The sequence below is a fragment of the Vidua macroura genome, chromosome 20, assembly GCF_024509145.1.
Source record: "Vidua macroura isolate BioBank_ID:100142 chromosome 20, ASM2450914v1, whole genome shotgun sequence".
Classification (NCBI taxonomy): Eukaryota; Metazoa; Chordata; class Aves; order Passeriformes; family Viduidae; genus Vidua; species Vidua macroura.
Window position 1 is genome coordinate 5,996,682 of NC_071590.1, and position 25,746 is coordinate 6,022,427.

At 59.3% G+C, this 25,746-nt stretch overlaps 1 protein-coding gene across 2 annotated transcripts; it reads right to left on the bottom strand.

The window, feature by feature from the left end:
- Nucleotides 1-1,956: 1,956 nt before the first annotated feature.
- On the bottom strand, nucleotides 1,957-25,421 carry TMEM132E (transmembrane protein 132E). Of its 2 annotated transcripts, none has more exons than XM_053995570.1 (9): nucleotides 25,343-25,421; nucleotides 13,555-14,446; nucleotides 12,580-12,720; nucleotides 9,427-9,619; nucleotides 8,685-8,828; nucleotides 5,023-5,228; nucleotides 3,719-3,998; nucleotides 3,450-3,641; nucleotides 1,957-2,931 (listed from the first exon to the last, which is right to left on the bottom strand). In XM_053995570.1, the coding sequence occupies exons 1-9, from the start codon at nucleotides 25,413-25,415 to the stop codon at nucleotides 1,975-1,977; spliced, it is 3,078 nt and encodes a 1,025-aa protein (XP_053851545.1). In that variant the 5' UTR covers nucleotides 25,416-25,421; the 3' UTR covers nucleotides 1,957-1,974. The 2 variants fall into 2 exon arrangements, with proteins under 2 accessions (XP_053851545.1, XP_053851543.1); XM_053995568.1 differs by having other exon boundaries at nucleotides 1,957-3,003.
- Nucleotides 25,422-25,746: the final 325 nt, after the last annotated feature.

Genomic DNA, 25,746 nt, shown 5'->3' on the forward strand with positions numbered 1-25,746 from the left:
CCCACAAATATTCATTTATGTTAATTGAGCAAGGAGGTTTGGTGCTTCCAGGCAAGGGAGGCAGCTGTGTTAATTCTCCTGCTCAGAGCCACAATCAGCTCCGTGGCTGGTTCAGATAAGGGGGCAGAGTAAAACCAACTCCCTGCATGCCCTGCCTGCACTCTGAGCACGTCTCAACTCCCCTGTATTTATATTTATATGTATATATATATATGTATATGTATATAGAAAACCAGCATAGAGCTCTCAGGTAAATTTTAAGGCCACCCAGGGGAGAAACTTTCACAGACCCAAAATTAATAAACTCCTTAAAGAGGTTTTTGAAATAACACACACCACCCCAGACCATGGCTCACCTGGCAGGGAAACTGAGGCACGGGTGGGGCTGCTCTCTGCCCACCCAGGCTGCCCAAGAGGGGAGGATTTTGGAGGGGGAAACCCTCAAAACCACAGCTTTGATCCCAAAATGCCAAGTCAAAGCTGAGCCATCCCCCAGCAGACCCCCCAGCCACCAGGACTCACCCCCAAACCCACTGGGAACCCCCTCCCCGGGCACCACAGCAGAGACAGGGCCCATGACAGTGCTGCCACTTGCTTTTTGTTTCATTTTTTTCCTTTTCTGGTCTTTTATTTAAGAAAAAAAAAAAAAAAAGAAAAGAAAAAAAGGAAAAAAAAAAAAAAAAAAAAAAAGAGACACAGTGGTGGGTAACTTTCGATCCAGAAATAATCCGCTGCCAACCTCCACCGGGTGATGCTGGGGGGGTCCCTGTCCCCACATGCTCGGTGCCCATGGGGACAATTGCACAGCCCAGCATCCCCAGCCTGCCAGCCCTGGTACCCAGGTGTCCCCCCAAGGCTGGGGATGCTCCACACTGGGCTGGGAGATGGGGTGCCCTGGGCTGGGGGTGCCCCTTGGGTGAGCCAGAGGGGCTGGGAGGTGCCACCAGCACGGGGGGACCGGGAGGCATCGGGTTATGGCAGTCAGAAGGCACCACACAGGCTGAGCCTGGCCCCGGGCATCCCTGCTGGGCTGGCACTGGGGGAGCTGGGCTGGCACTGGGACAGCTGGGCTGGCACTGGGGGAGCTGGGCTGGCACTGGGACAGCTGGGTTGGCACTGGGACACACAGGCCAGGTCCCATTGAGAGTGTCCCTGGGGCACTGGGAAGCTCCCACGCCACATTCCCATCCCAGAGCCACATTCCAGCACCGGAGAGGGGGCACAAACCAGTGGCTGCCCCTGGAGGGCCCAGCAGGGCTGTGGGGTGGAGGGGGACCAGCACTGGCCCCATGGCTGGGACAGAAGGACAGGCAGGGTGGGCAGCAAATGGCCCAACTGGTCACCCCCAAACTGCCCAAGCAGCCAGGGAGCGGGGCACAGCAGGAATTTGGGGCTGGGGCACAGCAGGTGATGGGGACAGCAGTGCCATGGGCCCGTGGCCATTGTGCCCCCCAATCCTGCCTCCCCCAGCATCACCCAGCGCGGGCCAACACCCCAAAACCCACGGGGTGACCCAGCACTCACCTCCAAAATTGTGCAACTGAGCGCAGCAAAGGCTGGGGGAGGCCCTTGGGAAGCCCTCACCCACCACCTCCCCGCTGGGCTCCGGGGGCAAACGGGGTCCCTCCCTTTTCCCAGCCCCTTCCCGGCAGAACCCACAGCCTCCACCTGCCAGGGCCACACGCACGCCCTGAGCTGTGACCCCATCCCCTCTGCCCTGTGCGCCGGCGGCTGGGGGGCCACGCGTGTGCTGCTGCCTCCCCTGGGACACCCAGCGGGGAAAGGGCAAGAACTGAAAAAAGGCCACCCCGGAGGTGCCTCTGGACGGGGTGAGGACGTGAGATGTGCGGAAGAAGGAGCCGAACGCGGGTGTCCGGCCCCGGGGAAGCGTGGTGGCGCGGCGTGGCACGGCGTGGCGTGGCGTGGCACAGCGTGGCAGCCCCTCCCTCCCGCCCCGTCCCCGCTGCCCCTGCGTTAAGCGATCTCCTTGATCCTGCGGATGTAGTTGTGGAGCTCCTCGGGGTCCTGCAGCCCCATGTCCTGGCACACCCATTCCAAGTCCTCCTCGTCGGCGATGGGGATGGAGTTGTAGGCCAGCTCGTCCGAGGGCATGGTGGCGAACGTGGTGAACTTCACCCGCTTCCGTTTGGAGGTGGGTGAGTTGAGCGGGTCCTCGCTCTGGTCCCGCGTGGAGCCCCCCGAGGAGCCGTCCCCGCGCCCGTGCACCTGGCTCTGCACGCTGGTCTGCGAGCTCCCGCTGCTGTGGTGGTCCCCGTGGCAGCAGGTCTGCACGTTTTCCAGCGGGTTCCCCGGGCTCTCGGGCTGCGGGGAGAGGTCATTGTGAGCCCGCAAGGGCTGCCCGTTGCCCAGGAAGACCCAGTGGTGGGAATGGTCCATGTTGGTCTGGCCTTCCGGCGGGATGCGCTTGTGCCGGTACTTCAGCACAAAGACGATGCAGTTGATGAGGAAGACCAAGATGGCCAGGCAGAAGACGCCCAGCAGGGCGTACATCCCGATCTCCAGGTCCGTCAGCCCCCGCGTCACCTGCACGAAGCCGGTGGGGATGGTGGGGAAGTCCTCGGTGGGGTGAGACGCGCTGGACATCCGGCTGTCCTCGCTCGGGTCCGCTTTCCTGTCCACCTCTGCCCGCAGGGTGGTGCTCGCCCCGGCCTCCCCCAGCCCCGGCCGGCTGGACACGTGGTCGTAGTCGTAGGTGGGGTCCTCCTCGGACCCGAAGTGGACGCGCACGGTGGCCAAGGCCGTGACGAGGACGCTCTTGCGCTTGGTCTTCTGGCAGCTCTCGCAGATGACCAGCTCCGCCCGCAGCAGCTCCCCCGCGCCCTCGCTCTCCGCCACCACCAAGGGGAACGCCCGGTCCTGGGTCACCGACACCACCTTCTCGTCCAGGCTGCTCACCACCAGGTTGTAGTCCTTGGGGTCGTAGAGGGACAGGGGGGCCGTGGTGCCGTCGCTGTAGGAAATCCACAGGCTCAGCAGCGCTTCCTGCGGGACCAACACAGGCACCGGTTGCCCAGCAGGAGGCCAGTCCCACCTGCAGCCCTTTGTCCGTCCCCCATCCACCTCTCCACCCAATTCACTTTTATCCCTCCATAACCCATCTTGCTCCAACCATTCCCTGGTTTTCCTCCTCAGCCTACTCTTCTCTCCACGTTGCCCGTGCTTGCCCAGGCTCAACCCAAATCCCAGATGTGGCTACCAGAGCTGGGCCAGGAGCTGTACAGGATTCCATCTCTCCCCCTCTGTCCCCATGGTTGTGTCCTGTCCCCAGGCTTGGATCACAGGTCTCTGGGAAGGTTTCTGGGGTGTTTTGGGGTCACCAGGATGACACGAGGGCAGTGGGTGCTGTGAGGGCTAGAGTGTAGGCAGGATTTGGGAGGAAGGGGTTGCACCCCAAGTGCCCCCCCAAGCCTGGATGCCCCCAGGCTCACCTGCTTGAAGAAGCTCAGGGTTTGCTGCACAGAGGTGCGGGCGATGATGGTGTGGCTGTTGCCAGGGCTGGGGTGGAGGGACAGCGAGAGGCTGGAGACCACCTGGGCCTTCAGGTCCGTGATGCTGACCTTCTCCTCCGCCACCGTCACCAGCGTCTCGCCCAGCACCGCCTCCACCAGTGGGGACACCACCTGCAGGGGACAAGGTTCCTGTCACCGCCTGCCAGCCCAGCCAGGCTGGCAGAGGGGGGAAAGGTGGCCAGGGGTACCTTGAAGAGGGTGGTGCCTGGCTCCCGCCCGGCCAGTGTGGAGCTGTCCACCATGTGGGCCACCCGTGGGTCGTCCACACGCATGAAGTCACTGACCAGGTCGGTGACCTCCACCAGCCAGTCCGGCCCCAGCATGGTGACCACCTGGCCCGTGCCCTCGGCCGCCGTGGTGTGGAACTGGGTGAAGACCTGCAGCGTGGAGTGCTGGTACTGCAGGGCACAGCCCCGGCTCTGCTTACGCTCATCCTCGTCCTCCTCGTGCTCGCTGTCCCGCACCGACCTGCAGGATGGACGGATGGATGGACAGATGGATGGATGGATGGATGGATTGGATGGATGGACAGATGGATGGATGGATGGATGGATTGGATGGATGGACAGATGGATGGATGGATGGATGGATTGGATGGATGGACAGATGGATGGATGGATGGATGGATGGATGGATGGATGGATGGATGGATTGGATGGATGGACAGATGGATGGATGGATGGATTGGATGGATGGACAGATGGATGGATGGATGGACAGATGGATGGACGGATGGATGGATGGATGGATGGATTGGATGGATGGACAGATGGATGGATGGATGGATGGATGGATGGATGGATGGATGGATGGATTGGATGGATGGACAGATGGATGGATGGATGGATTGGATGGATGGACAGATGGATGGATGGATGGACAGATGGATGGACGGATGGATGGATGGATGGATGGATGGATGGATGGATGGATGGACGGATGGACAGGGCAGTGGGTGGGCAGTGCTGCCAAGCTCCCCACACCATGGCTCCTCAGCCCTGCCCTCCCCCGCCCCGGAAAGGTGGCCAGTCAGGGAAAAACAAGATGTCACAAAAAAATGGTGGCTCCTTGGCAAATGATGCCCGTTGTCCGTGAGGGATTCAGGGGATTTAGCAGGATGCGGTAACAGCAGGGTCACCAGTATCTCCGCCCACTCAGCAAATGAGAGGACAAGGTATCTCTGCTGGGATGGACACCTGGAGGTCTCTAGACTTCAAAAAAGGGACTTGGAAACTTGGCTGTTCCCCGTTTCATCCAGGGAACTTTTGACCAAGGAGGGACATTCTCCACCAACATCACTGTGAAATTTATTCCTTCCCCATAACCTGTGTCCATGACCTCTCCCCTTTCCACCCAAGACCCCTGAGGGATGCCTCTGTCTCCACCACCTTTGAAACCTCTTCATGAAGTAGCTGAGCAAGGCAATTAACCCATGACCACCACCTCCACCTCGCCTTCTCCAGGCTGGCCAGTGCGGCTCCTCGGCACCCACCTCCTGTCCGGCAGGATGGGCACCCTCCAGCCCTTGACCTGGCTCAGCCGGGCATCCGAGAGCTCGATGTGCAGGGGCAGTTTGGGCACCCACACCGTCATCTCCAGCGGGGCCGACAGGTGCTCGTAGGTGAAGGTGACCCGGGCGCTCATGGAGCCCCGCGACTCCTTCCCGCTGACGAAGACGTAGTCGCAGCTGCTGGAAACCTGTGGGGCAAGAGAGGATGGGAATGGTCCTGTAGGCACAGCAGAGATCATGGCAGGAGGCTGGAAGAGCAGAATGTCACTCGGCATGAATCCAGTTCATCCAGCCCTTGGAGCAGGGATGCTCCCTCCTCCTGGAGATCCTGCTCAGAGGGAGGTCCACACCTCGTGTCCACCATGCAAAGTGCCCCCTGACCCAGGTCCTCCTGAGGCACAGATCCACAGATCCGTGTCCACCATGCAAAATGTCCCTTCACCCAGGTGCTCCAGCCAGCCCTCACTCTCTCCCACCTCACCAAGAACCTCCACTTGGTGCCTCAGTTTCTCTTTGGCCTCCACACTGAATTGTCCCTGACCTAGAGGCACCCATGGGTGCTTCACTGAGGTTGCAAATTGCTCAACCTGAAAATTTGCCTCAAAATCTCTTGCAGAGGAGGCAGCGAGCACAGACCCCTCTCATTCCTGTCCCCACCAGTGCCTTGTTCCCGTCCCTCCTGCTCACCCCAGAGCAAGATTCCTGTGGTCTGAATGAATCCTCCTGTTCCTTTTCTTGCTCCTCCTCTTTTAATTCCCACTTATTCAAATGCCATTTGTGAAATTCACTATAAAATAAATCCATTCTGCAGGGGGGTCACTCATACCGCCTGCCTGAGCCAATTAAGGAGCTCAGGGAACACCAGGCCAGCATCTCACGGAGTTTGAGCTCAGCTCACCAGTCAACAGCTCCTTCCCAGCCAGAGTGGCAAAAGACAACCAGAAGGGGACTCCAACCTCTCATCTGCAGTGGCCCCATGGCCCAACCCTGATCCCCTGTCAGGGATTGCATCTGATTTGTTGGATGCTGGAGAAGAGCAGAACCCGTTTGCTCATCCGGCAGCACTGAGCACCTCAACAGCACAGAAGAGCTGATTTCCAGCAGTCGGGAGTCCCTGGATTCTCTGATGGCTGCTAAAGGGCTGAGGCCAGGCTGCAGGTGGCTGACAGCATCCCTGTCTCTCTCACAGCCTCTTCCTTGAGCACCTCTGGGCAAGCAGATGCAGGAACTTTGCATTTCTGAGCCCACAGCAGGGTTTGACTTCTACAACAGCTCCGGGAGTCCGATGCACGGTGTCCGTGGTCCCCTGGGGCTGGTGGAGGAGGCAGAGCCCTGGATCTGGGCTCCTGGGGACATCCCTGAGCCCAGGAGGGAAGGATGATGCAGGAAGCTTTGTTCCTTGTCTTACTATCAGAGGTACCAGCTCAGCAAGTCTGACAAGACAATCTCATCTGTGGCGAGGCAGCGCCTGAATAAAGATGAGCTCCCAGGTGAATCCTGCAGCAGAGGATCTCTGGATATTGTGCCATTTATCACAATAAACACGATGGGCTCTGCTGGCATTACCTTGGCTAATAAACCCCCCGGCACCTCCTTCTGGGCACCACTTGCTCTGCAGCCAGGAGGGGGTTGAAACTATGACAACAAAAAATCCCTGCACACCAGGCCTGTCCCGAAGATGGAGTGACTGCAGATTAGCTGGGAAATGAAGCTTGTTCGGGGAAACTTCCCGGATTTACGGCGAGGTGTCAGGAACAGAGAGCCTGGGGACTGCCTGGGCTCCCAGCCAAGGCACCGCTGCCTCTGCTGCTGTGGCCAGGAGTTCCCAGCTTGGCACAGGGACAGGCGTGGGATCCAGGGGACACATGTTCTCCAAGGCCCCCAGGAGAGCCACCATGGTCCTCGTGGGTGAGCAGGGTCCCTGAGGATTGGTCCCATTGAGCTCCTGGGGGGTTCTCCAGGGGATGTGGAGTGTGGGGTTCTCAGAAGGGTCATGCACAGGTGAGGTTGAGCATCTCCCACTCCCTGTGTGACCCTCCACAGCCCACAAGATCACCACCCATTTTAAAAATAGGGAGCGATTTCCACACTCCTCTGAGTGGTGATGTCCTCCTGTACTCCTTTGTCACTCTGTGTCACCACAGAAGGGGATGAGCATGACAACTCCCACTCATGCTTTCCCACCACATCCTTCAGAGCCACATCCACACCAAGCCCAGGACAAATTCCACGTTACACAAGAGAGCAACCACCAGGGAGCCACCCCAGAGCGGGGAGAGGCAGCTCCCCAGCCCGCCCTCACGTTAAATTATTTACAGTAACAGATAGCACATCCCACTCCGTAAGCTGTGATTTATGGAGCAGGTTTAGAGCCCTGACACCGCAATCATACTCCCCGATCTCAGCAGGTAACTGAGAGCTCTCTCGGAAATGAAGCTCCAACACAAACACCAAATAACTCAGAAAGAAATTGCGCAGGGCTCCGAGCGGGATGAGAGCCGGGGCCGGAGGGCTGCTCCCTGCATTATTCATCCCAGCTCCTGGGCATATGCCTGCTCCCCCCCAGGTCTGGGGACAGAGTGTCAATAGATTTATGAGCAGAAAGGCAGCACATTAAACAGTTTAAGTGTCTTGGAGTCCATCCTGAAGTGTATTATTGCTCCAGTGTTTTATCACACTGGGGAGGACTGGGTTCCATAAATTAGAGCTGGTCCTGTAAATCCCATGGATCTGAGTCTTAGTCAAGAACTTGGGTAAGCACTTTGTGGCACTGGATGTCCCCCACGGTGGGTGACACAGCCCCATGGAGAGCAAATCCCAGCAGGGACAGAGCTGTGCCATCACCCCTGTGGCAAAGAGGACAAGGGGCTACGGCCCCCTGGAGAATCCAGACCCCTTCCCTGCCTCTGCCCAAGCCAGCAGAACGTGGAAAGGGAGAGCTGGCTGGGTGCATGCAGGGAGAGGGGTGGGAGGTGTCTGGGAGAAGGGAATGATGTCTGGGGGTGGATGGATGGATGGATGGATGGAAATGGTGGCAGAGTGACACGGGCAGGTGGGCAGATGGATTTATTCAGGGATGGAAAAAAGTATATGCATGAACAGGGCTGGTGGTGGAAAATTGGAGGGTTCGAGGATCAGGGGCTGCCTCGGGGCTGGGGCAGGGAACCTTTGGCATCAGCGCCATCAGCACCTCTCCCACGTGGATCTTCCCCCTCAGCTCCCCTTTTCCCTCCATCATTCCCGTCTCACCAGTCCCCCGATCCAATCAGGACATCAATGTCACTCCAAGGCCCGAGCGCAGGCGCCGATGGGGACGTGCAGCTCAGCCCCCAGTGACAATATTTCCCCTTATCAGCACTAAGTGTTGTGATAACCCACAGTTACTGCTGCTGCCTGCTGCCAGCGTGGGAGCACCCCGTGGCCTCTCCGGGGACAGTGACAAAGTGCCTTGCCCTTCTCCCAGCAGACCCCAGGGAGAAGCTTGCGCAGACTGGAGCCACCGCGGGGTTGACGCTTGGTTTGGGTGGGGTTGTGAGCCACATCAGCTCAGTCACCAGCCCCAGCCCAGGGTGCTGTTGGGGCCAGCACTCCTGGAAGAAGCCCAGCCACCTGTGAGGGTCACAAGACCTCCACCCCACACCCACCTTGATGATGTCCTCGTTGTTGGACTTGCACTCCACCATGGCCGAGACATCCACGATGACGCCGCTCAGCTCGATGGCAATGACCTTGACGGGAATGGCCACCGTGCGCCCCGTCAGGATGGCTGTGTTGATGATCTCTGTGTCCTGGGGGTGGCGTGGAAAGGGCACCATCGTGTTAGAGGGCAGAGAAGGACCTGGGTGTGGGTGGGATGGATGGATGGATGGATGGATGGATGGATGGATGGATGGATGGACGGACAAGGGATGGATGGATGGATGGATGGATGGATGGATGGATGGATGGACAAGGGATGGATGGATGGATGGATGGATGGATGGATGGATGGACAGACAAGGGATGGATGGATGGATGGATGGATGGATGGATGGATGGACAAGGGATGGATGGATGGATGGATGGACGGACAAGGGATGGATGGATGGATGGATGGATGGATGGATGGATGGACGGACAAGGGATGGATGGATGGATGGATGGATGGATGGATGGATGGACGGACAAGGGATGGATGGATGGACGGATGGATGGACGGACAAGGGATGGATGGATGGATGGATGGATGGATGGATGGATGGATGGATGGACGGACAAGGGATGGATGGATGGATGGATGGATGGATGGATGGATGGATGGAGAGGTGCAATAGGGCAGGTGCTCAATCCCTCAGGGGGTGCCAACCCCTCAAAGCAGGTCACAACTGAGGGCAGGAACCTGCTCACCATGGCCAGGGGCACGATGGCCCTGATGTCCCTCTGGATGACCGTCAGCTCCGTGACCACCTTCTCCAGGTCGGGCGGGGGGTTGCGGCCCCGGTAGTCGATGTGCCACATGATGCGACGCGTCACCGACTGGCTCGTGAAGTTCTCCATCTCAAAATCCAGCTGCATGATCTCAGAGGAGGAGTCCCCGTCCCTGGGCAGGGGGACAGGAGGAGGGGACACAGTGAGGTGGCTGTCCCAGGTCCCACAGACGCCCTGGGATAAGCACGAGGCCATCAGAGTCCCCAGCATATCTCCTCGGTGTCCCCAGGCTGCCAAGGGGGACTGGCAGTGGGTGCCACCCAAACCCAGCAACCCTGGCCCCACCTCTGCAGAGGCTGCTCTGATGGGATCCTGCAGATTCCCATGGGAATCTCCCCAGTGGGAGAAAGAAATGTTTTTCTCCACCTCCACCAGCAGGACAAAAAAACCTCTTCAGCTCTGCCAGGGCTGCTGGGTGACATCACAGGGAGGGCGTGTGGCCACGGCCTCGGGGGACAGTGGGTGGCTGCAGGTGCTGGCCTTGTCTCCCTGATTCCATCTTCCCAGAAGTGTGGGTGGATTTACTGCTCCTGCCTGGACACTCATGTCCCACAGGTCAGATCCCGAGTGTCCCACACCCAGAGCACTCAGGAATGACAAACAAGTGTCAACACATGAGCTCAGCCCAAGCTGTTGACTTTACAGGCTTTTCCAAGGGGATCCCATAGGGAAACTGAGTCACAGGAGAAAGTTTCAAGCCCACACGGCAGGTGGCACAGCACTGAGCTAGGATATGGGACAGGGCTGTCCCCAGCCTGTGAGGGAGGATGGACAGGGGACAGGGGAGAGGACAGAACCAGCAGGGGAGAACAGCCCGGGACCATCAGCTCAGCAAACACACACAAATTAATGCCAGGGCTGAGGACAGCAGGACATGGAGCTAAAGGACAGGGAGTGACCTCTGGGGTGTCCCCAAGGCAGGGTGGAGAGGATGCCAAACCCAGCACGTGGTGCCAGACTAAGGGGACAGGTTGGTGTCCATCTGGATCATGGCTTGGACACAAACCCACGGCAGCAGCAGAAATTATTCCTACACCCCATCCCTACAGTCAAACCTCCCCAGACCTGATCCTGCCCTCCCAGCTCTGCCTCTGCCCTGCAAATCCTTGGAGTGACTCAGGGCTCAACCCTGCCCCAAGTCAAACTTCACTGCTCCCCCAAAAGTTGAACACCCCTGGAGGAAACCCCAGAGCCCCCACAAACCACAGCACTGGTAAAAGCCCCCCAGAGCCAGTGAGGAGAAGTGAAATTCCAGTGGAAAGGAAGCCAGGACTGGCTCCAGTTTCATCGCAGAGCAGCAGCAATTGAGAAGGTCCCATCGATCTGGGGATGCAGGGCACAGCTGGGTTTCTCTCTAATCAATATCTAATGAGTGACAGGGAGCAGGGAGAGAGGAGAGCAAGAAGCTGGAGCTGCTCCAGGCCACGGCAAGCCCTGATCCCTGCTCCCTTCTCCCTGATCCCACAGCAGCCGTGATGGGCTTTGCAGTGGAGCTGATCCGCAGGGACTCGTGGGGTCTTCCTCTGCTCCAAGGCAGCTCTGGGGTTCAAGGGCTGAATCACCAAAGGCCACAGGGTCTGAAAAGCAGATTTGGCTGCTCTTCCAGTGCCAGGAGTATCAAATCCAGCTGGGAAGAGGCAGGTCCAAAGGCAAAGCAGAGCCAGAGGTGGTGTGGCAATGGGACTCCTCGCCGTGGGCTGCCCCGAGGTGTCCCAGGAACGCTGCCAGGCCCAGCCACCATCCTCTGCCCTCCCCCAGCATCACCTGCTCAGAACAGACAAGAGCCAGGCTGCCTACTTTGGGGGAACAATTTAGGATACAGCTGCTGGGGTGTAAAACACCCCAAATTGGCCATTCTGACCCCAAAGCTCAGGGCTCACAGCCCCTTCCTGCACAGCCAGCGCTGCCAAAAGCCCCCAGAGCCCCAGCACAGCAACTCCTCTGTTTGCACAGCCCGGAGGGCAACACGGCTTGGAGTCATTCATCCTCTCCATTCCGTTAATATTTGATGGAGTTGTTTGTCTAAAAGGTGATTGTAATCACTTTAAATTCCTCCCCCGTCTCTAACCTTTGCAGGCTGATTGGAAGCGGTGCTGGCAGCGGGAGAGGGGGAAGGGGGAGAGGATCCTGCTGCTGGCAGCTCTGCTCTCTGTGCTGGGGGGTGGGCGTGCAGGGGACAGGAGGTTGGTGGCCCTGGGGACACTCCTGGATCAGCCATGGTGCCATGGGTTGGGATGCTGTGGGTGCATTTTGGAAGCAGCGGGATGGGGTGAAGGAAAATCTGCTCTCCTGGGAAGAAAGGGGTTCTGCAGAGCTCTGTTCAGCTCTGCCTGAGGGGCTCTTTTTTCCAAGAGTCTGGCCCCAGCTGTGCTCAGTTTTGGGGTGGGGGACAGAGATGTGGGGAGATTTCCACCACAGAGGACAGGAATGGCTTGAGCACATCCAGTTGCTTTAACCCAGCTCCTGGAGACACTTGTGTCCCTTTTCCCAAGGCACAGTGACAGAGACATCGCTGTTGTGTTCCAGCACTTCAGAATCTTTCCTGCTGCTGTTTCTGACCCCGTGCCCATCCCCGTGTCCCGCCAGTCTCACATCTCCCCTTCTTCATGCTGAGAACCCTCTGAGGTCTCAGCTTGGCTTTGTGGGTCCTTCAGCTCATTCTCAATTCCATCTCAGGGCTCTCCTCAGCTGCTCTGAGCCTTTCCAAAGTCCCAGGAATGTGTGAGCAGGGCAGAACTGCCTGTCTCAGGTGCTGGCTTTGATCCTGCTCCCCATCCAACACTCATCCATCACTTTAGGGCTCAGATGGGACCTTGCTTTGCTCCCCTTCCTTCCCAGAGGAGACACCAGGATAGACAGCAAAGAGCTGCTGCTTCTCACAGCATTGAAACTTAATAGAAAAATTTAAAATCTTCCACCCCAGACTAAGGAATCCTCTATAGCCTCACAACTCAGCCCTAAAATCCTCCGTTTCCCCTACCAGCACCCAGGTGGCACTGCAGCCACCCAGGGAGAACTGCTCCAGGCCAAATCCCAGCACTGCCCTGGCATTCCCAGAGGTGCAGCCCTTACCTGGGCCCAGCCCCGTCCACCCTGGACACGTCCACGGTGGCAGTGGAGTGTTTGCCACCCGTCAGCAGCTCCGAGCTCACCAGCCACTGCCCGCTCCTGGACTTGGTGCTGAGCAGGTTCACACCTTTCTTGGCCTTCACCCTGCAGAGAGCGACAGTCAGGGGTGGATCCTCACCCTCAGGCACTCCTGGATCCCCTGGGATACCCTGCCATGGCACAGGAGGAGTTTTTCCCCTTCAGGCTGTGGGAAGCATCACCCAGGCTGGCAGCAACAGCCCATTCCAGCTCCTCTTTCATGGCATTTTGTCCCTCCTCACTGCTCCAGCAGCGTTTTGTACCCACCCCAACCCGAGTACTGACCCCAGGGCAGTAACACCCCTGTGGCATTGGGCACCCCTGGGGTGAAGGACAGGGGAGCCTGGAGCACCACATTTCCCATTCCAGGGGCTCCCTGCCAGTCCAGAGGCCACAGGGACACTTGCAAGTGCCCTTTGAAGAGGTGTGGCCAGGGCTTGTGTCCCCATCTTTAGGGACACACAGCAATGGGGGTCCCCTCTGCACACCTGACCACATTGGGCTTCTCAGCACCTCCTGCCCCTGCTCCCACCTGGTTCTGGGGCAGGAGGAGGGGATATGGGGGACCCCCCTCACTCCACAGCAACCCCAAGGCCATACCACACCTTGTCCCCAAAGCAGCTGGGAATTAACCCACAGCTGCTGGCAGGATCCCAGTGCAACTGGGAACACTGGGAGAGCAAAGGCAGCAGTGCACAGTGCCAGGGCAGAGATGTCCTGCGTGGACAGCCCTTCCCTTTCCTGCAGGGAGCTCCCACTGCAAACCCATATTCCAGATATTCCAGCCTCCAGCAGATCCTACAAACACCACAGCCTCCCCTCCCAATCCCTCCTTCCCACAGCTGCTTTCCCACAGCCACCCCTTGGAAGAAAGGAGCAGGAACAGCCCCAGGGCCTCACCTGAGGGTGAAGTGCTCCACCGTGGAGTTGGACATCAGGTAGAGGAGGATGCTCAGCACCTCCCCTGGCTTCAGGGGCTTGTCGGGCAGGCGGATGAAGACGTTTCCATCCAGGTGATGCTCCTGCAGGGCGGGCCCGGGCGGGGGCTGCAGGAGGCTGACGCTGCCGATGCGCAGCAGCGGGTGCTGCGTGGGACCCTCGGTCCGAGCGCCGTGGCGAGCGGCCGCGTCCCCGAGGCACTGTCCGGCGCCGTCGGGCGCGTGCAGGGTGTAGTACAGCTCGGCCTGCTGGCTCTCCCCCGGCACCACCTCCAGGCTCTCGGGGTTTTTCCTCCTGCCCAGCGGCGCGGCCGAGGGGCCGAACCAGGCGTGGGGCAGCTCGGCCTGCACCAGGCACATGGCCAGGCTGCCCCGCAGCCGGCACGAGCTCTTGAGCTCGCGGGCGTCGCGGAAGGCGTGGAGCCGCACGCAGGGCAGCCGGTCCGTCACGTCGAAGTCGTCCCAGTCCCGGCCGGCCACGTAGAAGAGCACTTGGACCACGGGCTGGCTGGCCACCAGCCGGGGCTGGACGATGAAGGCGCGCACCTTCCAGTTGACGGTGAGGCGGTCGGGCACCTCCAGGGTGCTGGAGGGCTGCAGGTGCTCCTTGGGCAGCACCAGCCCCGTGCTGAAGGGCCCCAGGGTGACGTTGAGGACGGGCAGCTCCTTGGTCTGGAAGACGACGAAGGGCTCGGAGCGCTGCAGAGGGGCGCTGCCGTTGCCCGCCGGGCTGGCTCCCAGCTCCTTGAGGAAGAAGGCCAGGCGGGTGTTGGACAGGCGGTAGCTCACGGGCAGCAGGATGGCACCAGCGGGCTCGGCGGGCTCGGGGCTGGGGGCTGGGCCCTTGGCGTGGGCTGCAGAGGGGAGGGAGAGCGCAGGTTAGCGTGGGGCATCCCCTCTGGAACAGCTCCTGAGCAGGGAACGCTGAGCCAGGCACAAGCGGAGCAAGGAGGAGCTGGAGTTTCAGCCCCCAAACCTCTGAGAAGGGCAGCAAGAGCCTGGCTGGGTTTCTGTCCCACAAACCAAAAATGCAGAAGATCCCAGGACCTCGAGCAGGACTGTGCCTCCTGACGGGTGGCAGCGGCCTCACCAAAGCCACCCCCATGGGATGGGGTGTCCAGGGTGTGCTGAAGCCACATCCAGCCTCGTGTTGTCCCTGGGGAGCCCGAAGCACCGATCACCAACCCCAGCACTGCCTGAACCAGCACAAACCCTTCTACAGAAACAGGGCTGGCTTCATCCCAGCTCCATCCCTGCTTCCCAAGGCACGGATGCTGAGTTTCTCCAGAGCCTCATGACCAAAAGTTACCAAAGCCACGTTAATTTTTGGCTGGCAGATCCCACCACATATTTATTACTATCTTGAAGGCTTTCCTTCTGCTTCCAGCTCCCAGATCATCCAGGGAAGGTGGCTAAACCAGCCCCCAGACCTGCTCTGTCCCAACACCTGCCTTAAGGGTGGTGTCACAGCCAGTCTGTCACCTGTCACCCACCCAGGGGTGTCACCTACACTCTGCTTTATCCCCATGTGATAAAGTTGGCCCAGCCCAGACCAAATTTTTCCAGACCCGGTGGAAAGGTGACTCAGATGATGTTGGTGCCACTTTGTGCAAACCCCAGCAGCGCTTCAAACCCTTCAAAAATCCCCTTTTGTCCTTCATTCTGATCATCTTTTCCTTAAAAAAATAACTCCAGGCCTGGCAGAGCAGGGAGCTCCTGCCAGCCGAGGGGCAGAGCTGCCCGAGCCCCTCGGAAGGATCCGGTTACCGCACTGCAAGCAGAGGGAAAACCCACGGAAATCTTCCCGGGAAAGGCGGCCGGCGCCCGGCACGCGTTGTGCTGGCAGCTGCGGGAGCCTGGAAGACATCTCAAGGTCTTTGCCTTCTCCAGCGGCTGCCAGGAATTCCCAGGAGGGCTGGATCCCCCCCGCTCCCCTCGGCTCCCCGCCAGCCCCCCGCATCCCCCGTTGCCGGCTCTGATTGCAGCCGCTCCCAAGCGGCCCCCGAGCAGCAGAGCCCAAATTACCGGTGTCAAACGGCGAGGAAAGGTGTGGATGTGACGGCTCCGCTCCCGGGAATGACTCAGCCCCCCTCCCCACGGGGCCTTTGCAGCGTGCCAGGACCCGGAGAATTTTTCTATCCCTGGAAGCGGCCCCAGCCGCTTTCCTCGGGGCTCAAGGGATGCAGGAACCCCCGGCCCAGCCGGGGAGGTCTCTGCTGCGGGGCACAGGGGAGTTAAGCAGCTTAGAGGGCTCATAAAAGGATTAGCACTGGGTACGGGACAGGCAGAATCCACATCCCGGGATGGAAGCTGTCCCGGAGCCTGGCAGAAAATTCCCCGGAGCTGTGGGAATGCTGGGGACGCTCTGCCACAGCTCCAGCACCTGCCACCCCATCCCGCTTGCTCTGCCTGTTTTCCCATCTCCCAGAGAGCCAGGAGCTGCAGGAGAGGTGCCAAACCCTGGGAAGCACCCGCGGGTGCCCCTCTGCTCAGTGATGCCAGCGCTGAGGGATTTTCTGCCCTCGTGATTCATGGAAGTTGCTCTCTGCTGTGAAAGATGAAGGTTTGCATCCTCCTGCCATCCCCAACAAGTGGAAAAGGGGATTTTTTTCCAAGGCATGAGATTATTTGAGGAAAGGGATCCAGCAGCTGGAGTGACATGAGTTGGACCCACTTGGTTACAGGGAAAAGGGCTTTGCTTAACTCACACTGAAACAGCATCAGACTTCAGCCCTTCAAAATCTCCGGGGTTCGCAGCAGGATCAGGACATTTCACAGGGAAAACCCACCCAAATCCCACCCCACTGAATGCCCAGCACAGCCCCAAGCAAAATCCATCCTTGAGGTGCTGCAGACTTTCTGGCATCACCCTTGGGTGGGGGACAGGAGAAGCTCTGTGCCAGCCCGGCGAGCACCCAGTGCCCGCAGTGAGGGGCACCCTCTGTCACCCACCCTCTCTCACAGGGTTTGGGGGCGATTTGGCCCCTCCAGCACCCAGCTCCTCCCTCCTTCCGTGGGGATTCTCTGATGGATAATGAGGGCTGGGTGTAGCAGGACGAGGAAAGCCCCTCCCAAACTCGTCTTGGTGCTGCAATGGGGACACGCAGGGTGGCCCTGTCACCGAGCCCTGCACCCCGGCCGTGCCAGCTGGGGCGGGGACAGGGCCAGCCTGGGCTGGAGATTAATGGGATGGCCATGATTAGTTGAGCGCCGGCGGATTGGCGGCACCCGGGGAAGCGATTTCCTTCCCAGACAAAATGCATTTAAATGATGCTCTAATCTGTAGCCGGGAGGGGACGGGAGCGGCGCCTCCCTTCCCTGGCCCGAAACTCATCCTGCCAGGACAGGGTCTAACCCAGCCCGGAATCACAGCCACAGGGACGGGAGGGAAGGAGAAGGGAGGCAGGAGGTGCGTGGAGCTGTGGGTGAGGAAAAGGGGGGAAAGGATAAAGAAAACAGGAGGGGGAATAAAGGATGGATGGATGGATGGATGGATGGATGGATGGATGGATGGATGGATGGATGGATGGATGGATGGAGGTCAAAAATGGCTGGACAGCAAGAGAACAGCTCCAGGATGAGGGAAAAGGTAGGAAAGGAAAAGGAAAAGGAAAAGGAAAAGGAAAAGGAAAAGGAAAAGGAAAAGGAAAAGGAAAAGGAAAAGGAAAAGGAAAAGGAAAAAGGAAAAAGGAAAAAGGAAATGGAAAAAGGAAAAGGAAAAGGAAGAAGGAAGGAAGTCCCAACAGTTCAAGAGGTGGAAGAAGGGTGCCTGGAAGGAGACAGGAAGGATGGACAGACACCACAGCTCAGGAGCCTGCAGTCCCCACACCACTGTCCCCAGTCCCTGCCCTGCTTCCTTGTCACCCCCGGGAGGGGAGGTGGCCTCACGTCCCCCTCTGGCCGGGTCTGGGGGACAGAAGGGTTAAGCCCTGCTGGCTGGCTCTGCTCTGCAGCCCTGCTGCCGCTGTGGTGAGCGGGATTTGCAGCACCTGACCTGCATTCCGGGTTTATTGGGCCGGCACTGAGGGGCCCATATGGCCCTTCCACCCCGGCAGCTCAGCACCGCCAGCTCCCCGTGCCTGGCCACATCCCCCTGGCCCGGGGGCTTCCCGAGCCCCCTGGGCCGAGGAGCCACCCCCAGCCCCACAGCGGGATTGGGGGTGTCCCCTCGGGAAGCCGGGGTGACCTGCCCAGATGTAAACACACAGCTGGTGACCCCTTTGTGGAGCCCCACACCTGCCCCACCAGATGTGCTCCATGCACGGGGCCAGATGGGCCGAGCTGCTCTGCCCACCCCGGAGGGCACGTGGGGACAGTGGCAGCGCCCTCCAGCCCTGCCTTAAATCCCAGACCTGGAAAAAAACAGCACCAAAAGGCCTTGCACATCCTCCCAACATCGGGTTTAGGTCATCATCATCATCTTCTTCATCATCACCATCCCCACTCCTGGTGCAGGGGATGCGGGGCTCGGCCAGCCTGGTGAGGAGGAGGCTGATGGACAGGCTGGATGGAGCCACCAGCTCAAACACCTTCCCCTCCTGCCCTGAATCCCCAGAAAATGGGGCACAGGCAGAGCCTCTCCATCCTGCTGCCTCCATCCCTGCTCCCACCTGCTCTCCCCAGGCTGGAGACCCTCCTCCTCCTCCTCCTCCTCCTCCTCCTGTTGTCCTGCTCCAGAACCAGCAGCAGAGCTGAGCTCCAGCTTAGCCCAGCCCCAGCTGTCGGCCCTCGGGATCACTGCAGCCACACTCCAGGGGGGAATTTGATCCTGGCTTATCCCGTGGGACACAGCGGGGGCTCCCGGGGCTATATCCCCACTTATGGGGGGAAAGCACACAGGGAAAGCCCTGGAGAGGAGGGAGGGGAAGTCAGAGGTCAGCCCAGGAGGGTTCAAAGCTCTCTGGATGTTAGTGGGTGGCACTGGGGGCTCGGAGGATCGATGGATGAACGCAGCTCCAAGGAATGTGGGACTCCAGCCGCAGCTCTCAGCCCCTGCCAGGCTCCCGTGGCAGTCCCAGCTTGGAACAAGGCAGGAGAGCTGTCCCTAAAGCAGTGACTTGAGCTGCCATAGCGATAAAGCCACCCCCAATGCCCAGGGAGGGATGGATTGGGTGTCACTGGGTGTCACTGTCCCTGCCAGGGGGCTCCACCCCGGCTCCCAGCCCTGCTCGGGGCTCCTGTGGAGGGGTTTTGGTGCCCACCAGTCCCCAGGACCTCCAATGCCCCTTATCCCCAGCTCCAGTGCCATTCCAGGGTGACAAGGGGATGGTTTTAGCCTTCAGTAGGATGATGACAGCAGAGACAATGGGGTGATGGATCCCCCCAGAGACCCAGGAGCCCCCAAAGGGGACATCCAGCCTGGCTATTCCCCATGGGACACCAGCATGGACCTCTCACTTCCCTTTGCTTCCACCCCTGAGCATTCTGTGGATCCCAGGCCAAGCCCCAAAATCTGCTGCTTCAGCCTTTGCCACCCCATCCAGGGGAAACAGGGGTGGCAGCAGCCCCAAATAGCTGGGATATGCCACATCTGGAGCTTCTAGAGATGCCCCACACCTGGAGCTCCCACATCTGGATGTTCCCACAGCTGGAGGTGGTCCCAGGGAAGGGTCAGGCTCGGACACCTCCCTGCTTCTCCTGGGAATCCCTTCCCTCCTCATCCCGCAGCACTGACCCCAGCCACCCTACACTGCCACCCCAGTGGGGTCAGCACCTCCAAACACCCTAAAAATCAACAAAAAGGGACAAAAGAATCCTCCAGGCCTCCACTCAAAACTCAGCCAGCCCCAACATGTGCCCCTCTCTACTCCACATGCCCAGGGTAAAAACAAACAAACAAACAAAGCCAGGAATTAAATACAAACCAAAACCAGAAAATACAGAGAGACCCCTCATGGAAACCTCCAAAACATTCCCTGCAGGCAGAGCCTTGGAAATTGCTTTTGGTGACATAAATGACAACAAGCTCCCCCTTCCCTCTGATGCATCCAGAGCCTCCATCTCCAGTCCCAGCTAATTGGAACTCAATTAAGTGAATAATTGTTACAAATGTGGAATCACCTTCCCCTGGCGCGCGGCGGGGAGAGCGTGGGAAGAGCAGGATGCAGGGATGCTCCTGGATCTGTCCAGGAGCCACAGCAGGGATGAGCTGGGAATTCCCATGGCACTGAAGCTAAACTGCTTCCAAAAATCAGCCTGGGGTAGGAATTGAGTGGGAGCTGGATGGGATTGGAGTCCTGGGGTTGGAGTCCTGGGAGCAGCAAGAGTGGATTCCCTAACACAGGGTTGTGCCTGGTGGGCTCATTTCTTGTAGATCCCTAAGATTTCTCCCTCTCCCTAAAGTCCAGCCTGGCTTTTCCATCAGCAGGAGCAATAAAATCCAATAACAGTGGTGGGACATATCCTGGGATTTTTTTTGGGGGGAGAAGCAGCATGGAGCAAAAGGGAACCATTCCAGCAGTGCCAAGGACTGTGCTTCCCCCAGGAAATTATTAAGAGGGAATAAACAAAACAGGGGGGGAAATAAACAAACAAACAAACAAACAAAAACAAAAAAACCCAAACCAAACCAGAGACCTAAAGGAATAAATAAATATGGCTAAATGGGATGTGCCGTGCAGAGGCACAGCCTGCCATAAATTCCTGGAGCCAGCAAGGCTTTTACACGGCAGCTACTTTAGAGCAATTTCCACAAATCACGCAAGGGACAGGCTGGGGGACAGGGAGGAAAAGGCCTTTCCAGAGGAGGGAGAAAAAAAGAAGAAATTAATTAAAAAGAGGAGGGTAAAAAAAGGACAGGGAAGTGGCTGATTATGAATGCCCAAAAAGCAATGGGAGGGGAGATACCCTGGGATGAACGGGGCAGCCCCAGAATGTTCTGTGGGGCTGCTGGGCTGGGGGAGCCCCACGCTGGGAGCAGCCCAGGTGGCTCCTCCAAAAATCCCCCCCGGGGAGCCAGAAATGGGAATCAGGGACAGGGACAGCAGCTCTCAAAGGACAAGCCCCCAGCACCCCAGGGACACCCCCAAGGCCACGTGTCCTGCTCAGATCACCCCATCCCCTCTCCATCCCTTCCCAGCAGGGCCAGGAGCAGGAACATCCCCCCAGCAGCCTCTGAACACGGAATGTGCCCCCCAGGCTGCCCCCCCAGCACTCCAGGCTGTGCCCAGCAACTCCTTCCAGAATGATTCCATGCCAGCTCATTCCTTTCCCTCTGGTGGCGCGTGGTGGAGCCGGATTCCAGAGGCAGCCACGGGAAATCCAGCCCCAGATCTCAGGTCTGGGGTCCAACACCAGCCCCAGACTCCCAAAAGCAGGGCTGGGAACTGGTACCAGCTCAAACAGGGCTGGAATTCTTCCCCTTCCCTTGCTCCAGGAGAGGAGCTGATCCCGCAGCCGCACCGAGCTGGCAGCAGCAGGGATTGCATTTCCAACCTGATTTATCTTCCAGAGCAAAACCACAGCTTTTCCTTAAAGGAAAATAAATGAAAAATGAATTCATTCTCAAGTTTTGCCAGTCCCGGGGAAGAGCTCAGAGCAAACCCAAACTCCTGCAGGGGACGGGAGGTGACAGCAGCACGTGAGGTGGCAAAGCCACCCCAGCAGCACCTGCTTGGGCTTTTAGGGAAAATCCAGGATGACAAATATTATCCAGATGGTGGGAAAATGCTCACCAGAAGGTGACAGTGCCTTCATCAGAAGATTGAATTGGCCTTGCTGGTGGTGTCCTCCCCAAGGCCAGAGCAGAGGTGAGGGGGGACGAGGGACATGGGACAGGCCAGGAGCAGCAACAGGTCAGGGAACAGCTCAAGGAAAAGGAAGGACCTGAACATCCTGAGGAAGAACCTCTGCGTGGCAGCCCTGGGGTGCTGGTGGCACAGGTGACAGCCCAGAAATCCCCCAGCCCAGCTGGTGCCTCCCCAGGGTGGGGATGGCTGGGCTACCCCCAAACGTGGCTGGAGGAGCCCAGAGCTCCCAAATTCCAGTTAGAGGAGCTCCAGCCTCCTTCTCCCTGGGAAATGGGCAGCAGGACTGCCTCACTCCACCCCACTGAACCATTTCTCCTTCTGCCACCACAACTTCCAGGGGAGACCTCATCCCCAGAGCCACCCCTGGCGTCCCCAGCCCCACCCCAGGAGCAGCCGCCTCCCTGCCTGCCTGCCCAGGGGGCTGCTCGTTAGCAGAGCCATGTATTTAACAATAAATATTCTGATTAGATCAGCAAGAGTGACCTTTTCCAGATGGATGGGACGCTCCTGTGGTGGCAGTGACAGGCGCCACGCGGGAGGGGACACCCAGCAGCTCCCACACACCCAACACTGGCTTGGCCAGGCAATGCAGGAGCCAAAAAAAAATCAGGTTGTGCTGTCTGAGCAGCCCTGCCCTCACCCATCCCCCCCAGAGTGATGCCACATCCCCCTGACTCCCTCCACAAGAGGGTCTGGAGCTGGGATGTGCTGATGGAACGTTGGGGATGCTCTGCAGGGATCCTCAGTTCTTCCTTTATTTTGCTTTTTTTAGGATGCAGAGGAGCTGGGAGAGAGACCTCAGCAGCTGGAGTGGTTTAAATAGTAGAACTTTAAAAAAAAATAATTCTCAAGGAAATAGCCGGGTTTCCAAAATTTCCTGAGCAATCCTCAGCCAAAGGGTGCTGCCGCCCCATCCCCTGCCTCAGTTTCCCCCAAATGGACAGGTCTGGATGAGGACCAAACCCTGAGGCTGGTGCTCCCCAGAATCATCGTTCACAGGATCTCTCAGCCTTTTCCCTTCCCTCAAAAACACCAAGAGGGCAAAAGGGGGAGAAGAAATTAATTTCCCAGGGGGGTGCTCAACTTCACACCCCTAAATCCCAGCATCAGGCTGGGATTTCAGGTATTGGGGTTTGGGGGAGCTGAAGCAGGCCTTGGGGCTGCACATGGATGCTCCAGAGCCAAAATCCAAACGGAATATCCCTGCACATCCCCCTTTTCTGTGGCACCAAAGGTAAAACTTGTGCCAGGTTTAGCCCAGCTCAGAGGCCGGGTCCTCTCCCCTCACCTGCCTGCCAAAAATCCTGTTGCCCCTTCCCTGCTCTGGGAATGCTCAGCTGCTCCCAGCCCATCCCAAAAGCAGCCTGGGGGCTGCTAACCCCGCAAACACCGGAGGGTGTTCCCGGGGCACACTGCTGCTCTTCCGTGAGCAAAGGCGGGTGCAGGTTCCCGGCTCCCGGCTCCGGTTCCCGGTTCCCGGCAAGTTATGGCACATCTCCACCTGCTGGTCTGAAACCCCGGAGCTGGGAGCCGCCGAGAGGGACGGGCATGGGGCTCGGGGTGTGTCCCCCCGCTGGGTTTGGGGTGTCCGGGCTGCAGACCCCGGCAGGGATGGAGCCCTGGAGCATCGTCCTCCTCCCCCAGTCCCATTGGCCTGGGCTGTGCTGGGAGCCAGGAATGAGGTACACGGGGAGGGCAGCAGTGGGATGGGATGTGGGATCCAGCACAGGACCCCAAACCTGCCCGGAATGCTGGGACAGGATAACCCCAGCAGAGCCTCCAGGCTCCTTTGGGAGCAGGGAAACTGAGGCACGCTGCAGGGAGCTGAGGGAATATACAGAGTCCAGGTTCAACCCTACAGACAGCTGAAATCATCCCATAAACCCATAAATCCCCTGTGCTGCATCCCAACAGGTCCCAACACCACTGCACCGAGCAGACACCACCAGCATCCCCCGCTCCACATGTCCATCTGTCCATCTGTCCATCCTGCGAGCCCTCAGTGCCACCCTGGGGGCATCCCACCCCGGAGATGCCAAAAAAAAAAAAAAAAAAAAAAAAAAAAAAAAATCCCATTTCTGGAACAGCTGATCTGGGGCCTCGGCCAAGCAGCTCCCAGGGAGCGCAGCAGGAGCGAGGCTGGCACAGAGGGCTGCTCTTAAATAAAAAACAAGGGGAAAGGGGAAAGGGGAAAGGGGAAAGGGGAAAGGGGATGAAGTCCTGCAAGCAGGAGAGCAGGGCACTGCTTCCCCAGGGGCTGGCCCCGCCGCCAGCCCGAGCGCTGGAGAACCAGGAGCTCTCCGCGGCTTTTTCCGGCTCCCTCTGAGACCTTTATTTGTCCACGAAAGGCCAGCGAGGGCAGCTGCACGTCCTGGAAGGGGAATAAAAACTCCTGGCAGAGGTTTCCCTTTCTGTGGGCACGGGCAGCACGGCCAGCCCTGGCTCAGGCCACCCTCGCCCACCTCACGATGGCACCGGGGACCCCCCAGTGACGGGGACATGGCATCCCCCAGCCCAGGGGACAGACCCAGGCCTGACCCGCCGGGTTTGTGGGGTCCCAGCAGCAGCGGGGGATCAGAAACCCCCAGGAGGGGATGGGGAGCAGGGGGCACGTCCAGCCCCTGCAGCAGAGGCCGTTCCCCACGGATCACATTCCCACAGGGATGCTTCCCACAGCCCAGCCAGACAGCTGGATCTGATCCAGGGAAATGGGGCAGGGGGAGACCCTGCTTCCCTCCAGGCTGCCAGAGCCCTGAGCTGGTGCTCCCAACGAGCTCTGCCAGCAAAGGCTGCCCGGGGAGCACCCCAGGAACAGTCTGGGGTGGGAGCAGGGAGCTCTGCCACCCCTAAGGATGCTACGGAAAGTTGTGGCTCCACAGCCTGGAGCATCCCTGCTCCTCCACTGGCTCTGAATTTCCAGGGTGGAAAACCCCTTCCAGCCCCCATCGATGCTCGCAATATCCCCCCTTCTCCTTTTTTCACCCCTCCTCAAGCTGCTCCAAGATCCTCGGGTGCTGCAGATGCCGAGAGAGCCCTGCCTGAGTGCCCCAAGTGCCTTGGCCGTGGGCTGTTGGTGTGACACAGAGCCGGTCCAGGGATCCCTGCAGCTCCTGGGGGCATCACCTGAGCCGGGCAGTGTCCCCAGGACACCCCGAGCCCGAGGCCAGAGCCAGGTGCCCCCCCAGACTGCAAACAGCCCCCGTTTTCCGCTTGGCCGGGCCGGGGAAAGCAGCTTTGGCCGGGGCTCGATTTTAAATGGAAAGCATCCACAAAAATCATTCGTGGAAACCAGCCCCGTGTTCCTCAGGGTCCGTGACCCCGCGCTGGCCCCGCTGGCCCATGACAGCCCCAGCAGCAGGTGCTGTCACCGGGGCAGGCCGGGATGTCACCGCAGCCCGGTGGGGGCACGGCGGCGGTCGGGATGCGACTCGGGGCAAAGGGGGTGCAGGGCCCCCAAACCCCACGGGTGGGAGGAACAGGGAGGGGGATGCCAGGGGCTGCACCCCCACCCCAAAATGCTGCCACCTGGGCAGAGCTTGCCCAGCAACCCGGCGCAGACCGGGGAAGTGTCTGGCTGCGGGTCTGGGGGATCAGCGAGTGGATAATAGCAGATAAACCCCTGATCCTGCCGTGAAAGCAGCTCTGCATTAGGGAGACAAGAGTCGGGGGGGGCCGGGGGACACCCCCTCGCCTCGTGCGTCCCCCTGCCACCCTGCAGGCAGCCCAGGCTCAGCCCAGCCCGCTGCCAGCGCTCACAAGCACAAGCTGTCATTTTATTAAGCCAGGAATAAACTCTAATCTGCACCCATTCGGCTTTGGGGGGGCACGGAGAGAGCCAGGGAGGGGATGGCCGTGGGAGGGGGGAGCCAGGCGGGCACGGAGGGGCAGGGGGTGCCCCGGGGGGGGGGCAGATGGTGCAGAGCCCCGTACTGCAGGCATATATAATACAGAGATATATTTATAAATATTGCCCCCCCCATCTCCCCCGGTGCCAGCACTTACCGGGGAGCAGCAGGGAGCAGAGGCAGCAGAGCAGCGCGGCCGGTCCGGGCAGCATCCTCTCCGGAGAGGCCATTGCAAGGTGGGGGACAGCCAGAAAAAGCGGAGGGGGAGAAAAAAACCCGAGGCACCCCAGCGGCGAAAAAAAAAATTTAAAAAAAAAAAAAAACAGGAATCCAAACCAAGCACCAAAAAAACCCGCAGAAATCCCCCTAAATCCAACCACGTGCGAGCCGGGAGCAGCAGCCAACGGCGGAATTTGGGGAGGGGGGGGAACCGGGTCAGGTTAGGGGGGGCTCGGCTTTGCCCCCCCTCAGCTCAGCGAGCAGAGCACCCCATCTCCGGTCCCCCACCCCTCCCCAGCCCGCACCCCAAAGCTGCCGCAACCCCCCCCCAGTGCCTGCAGG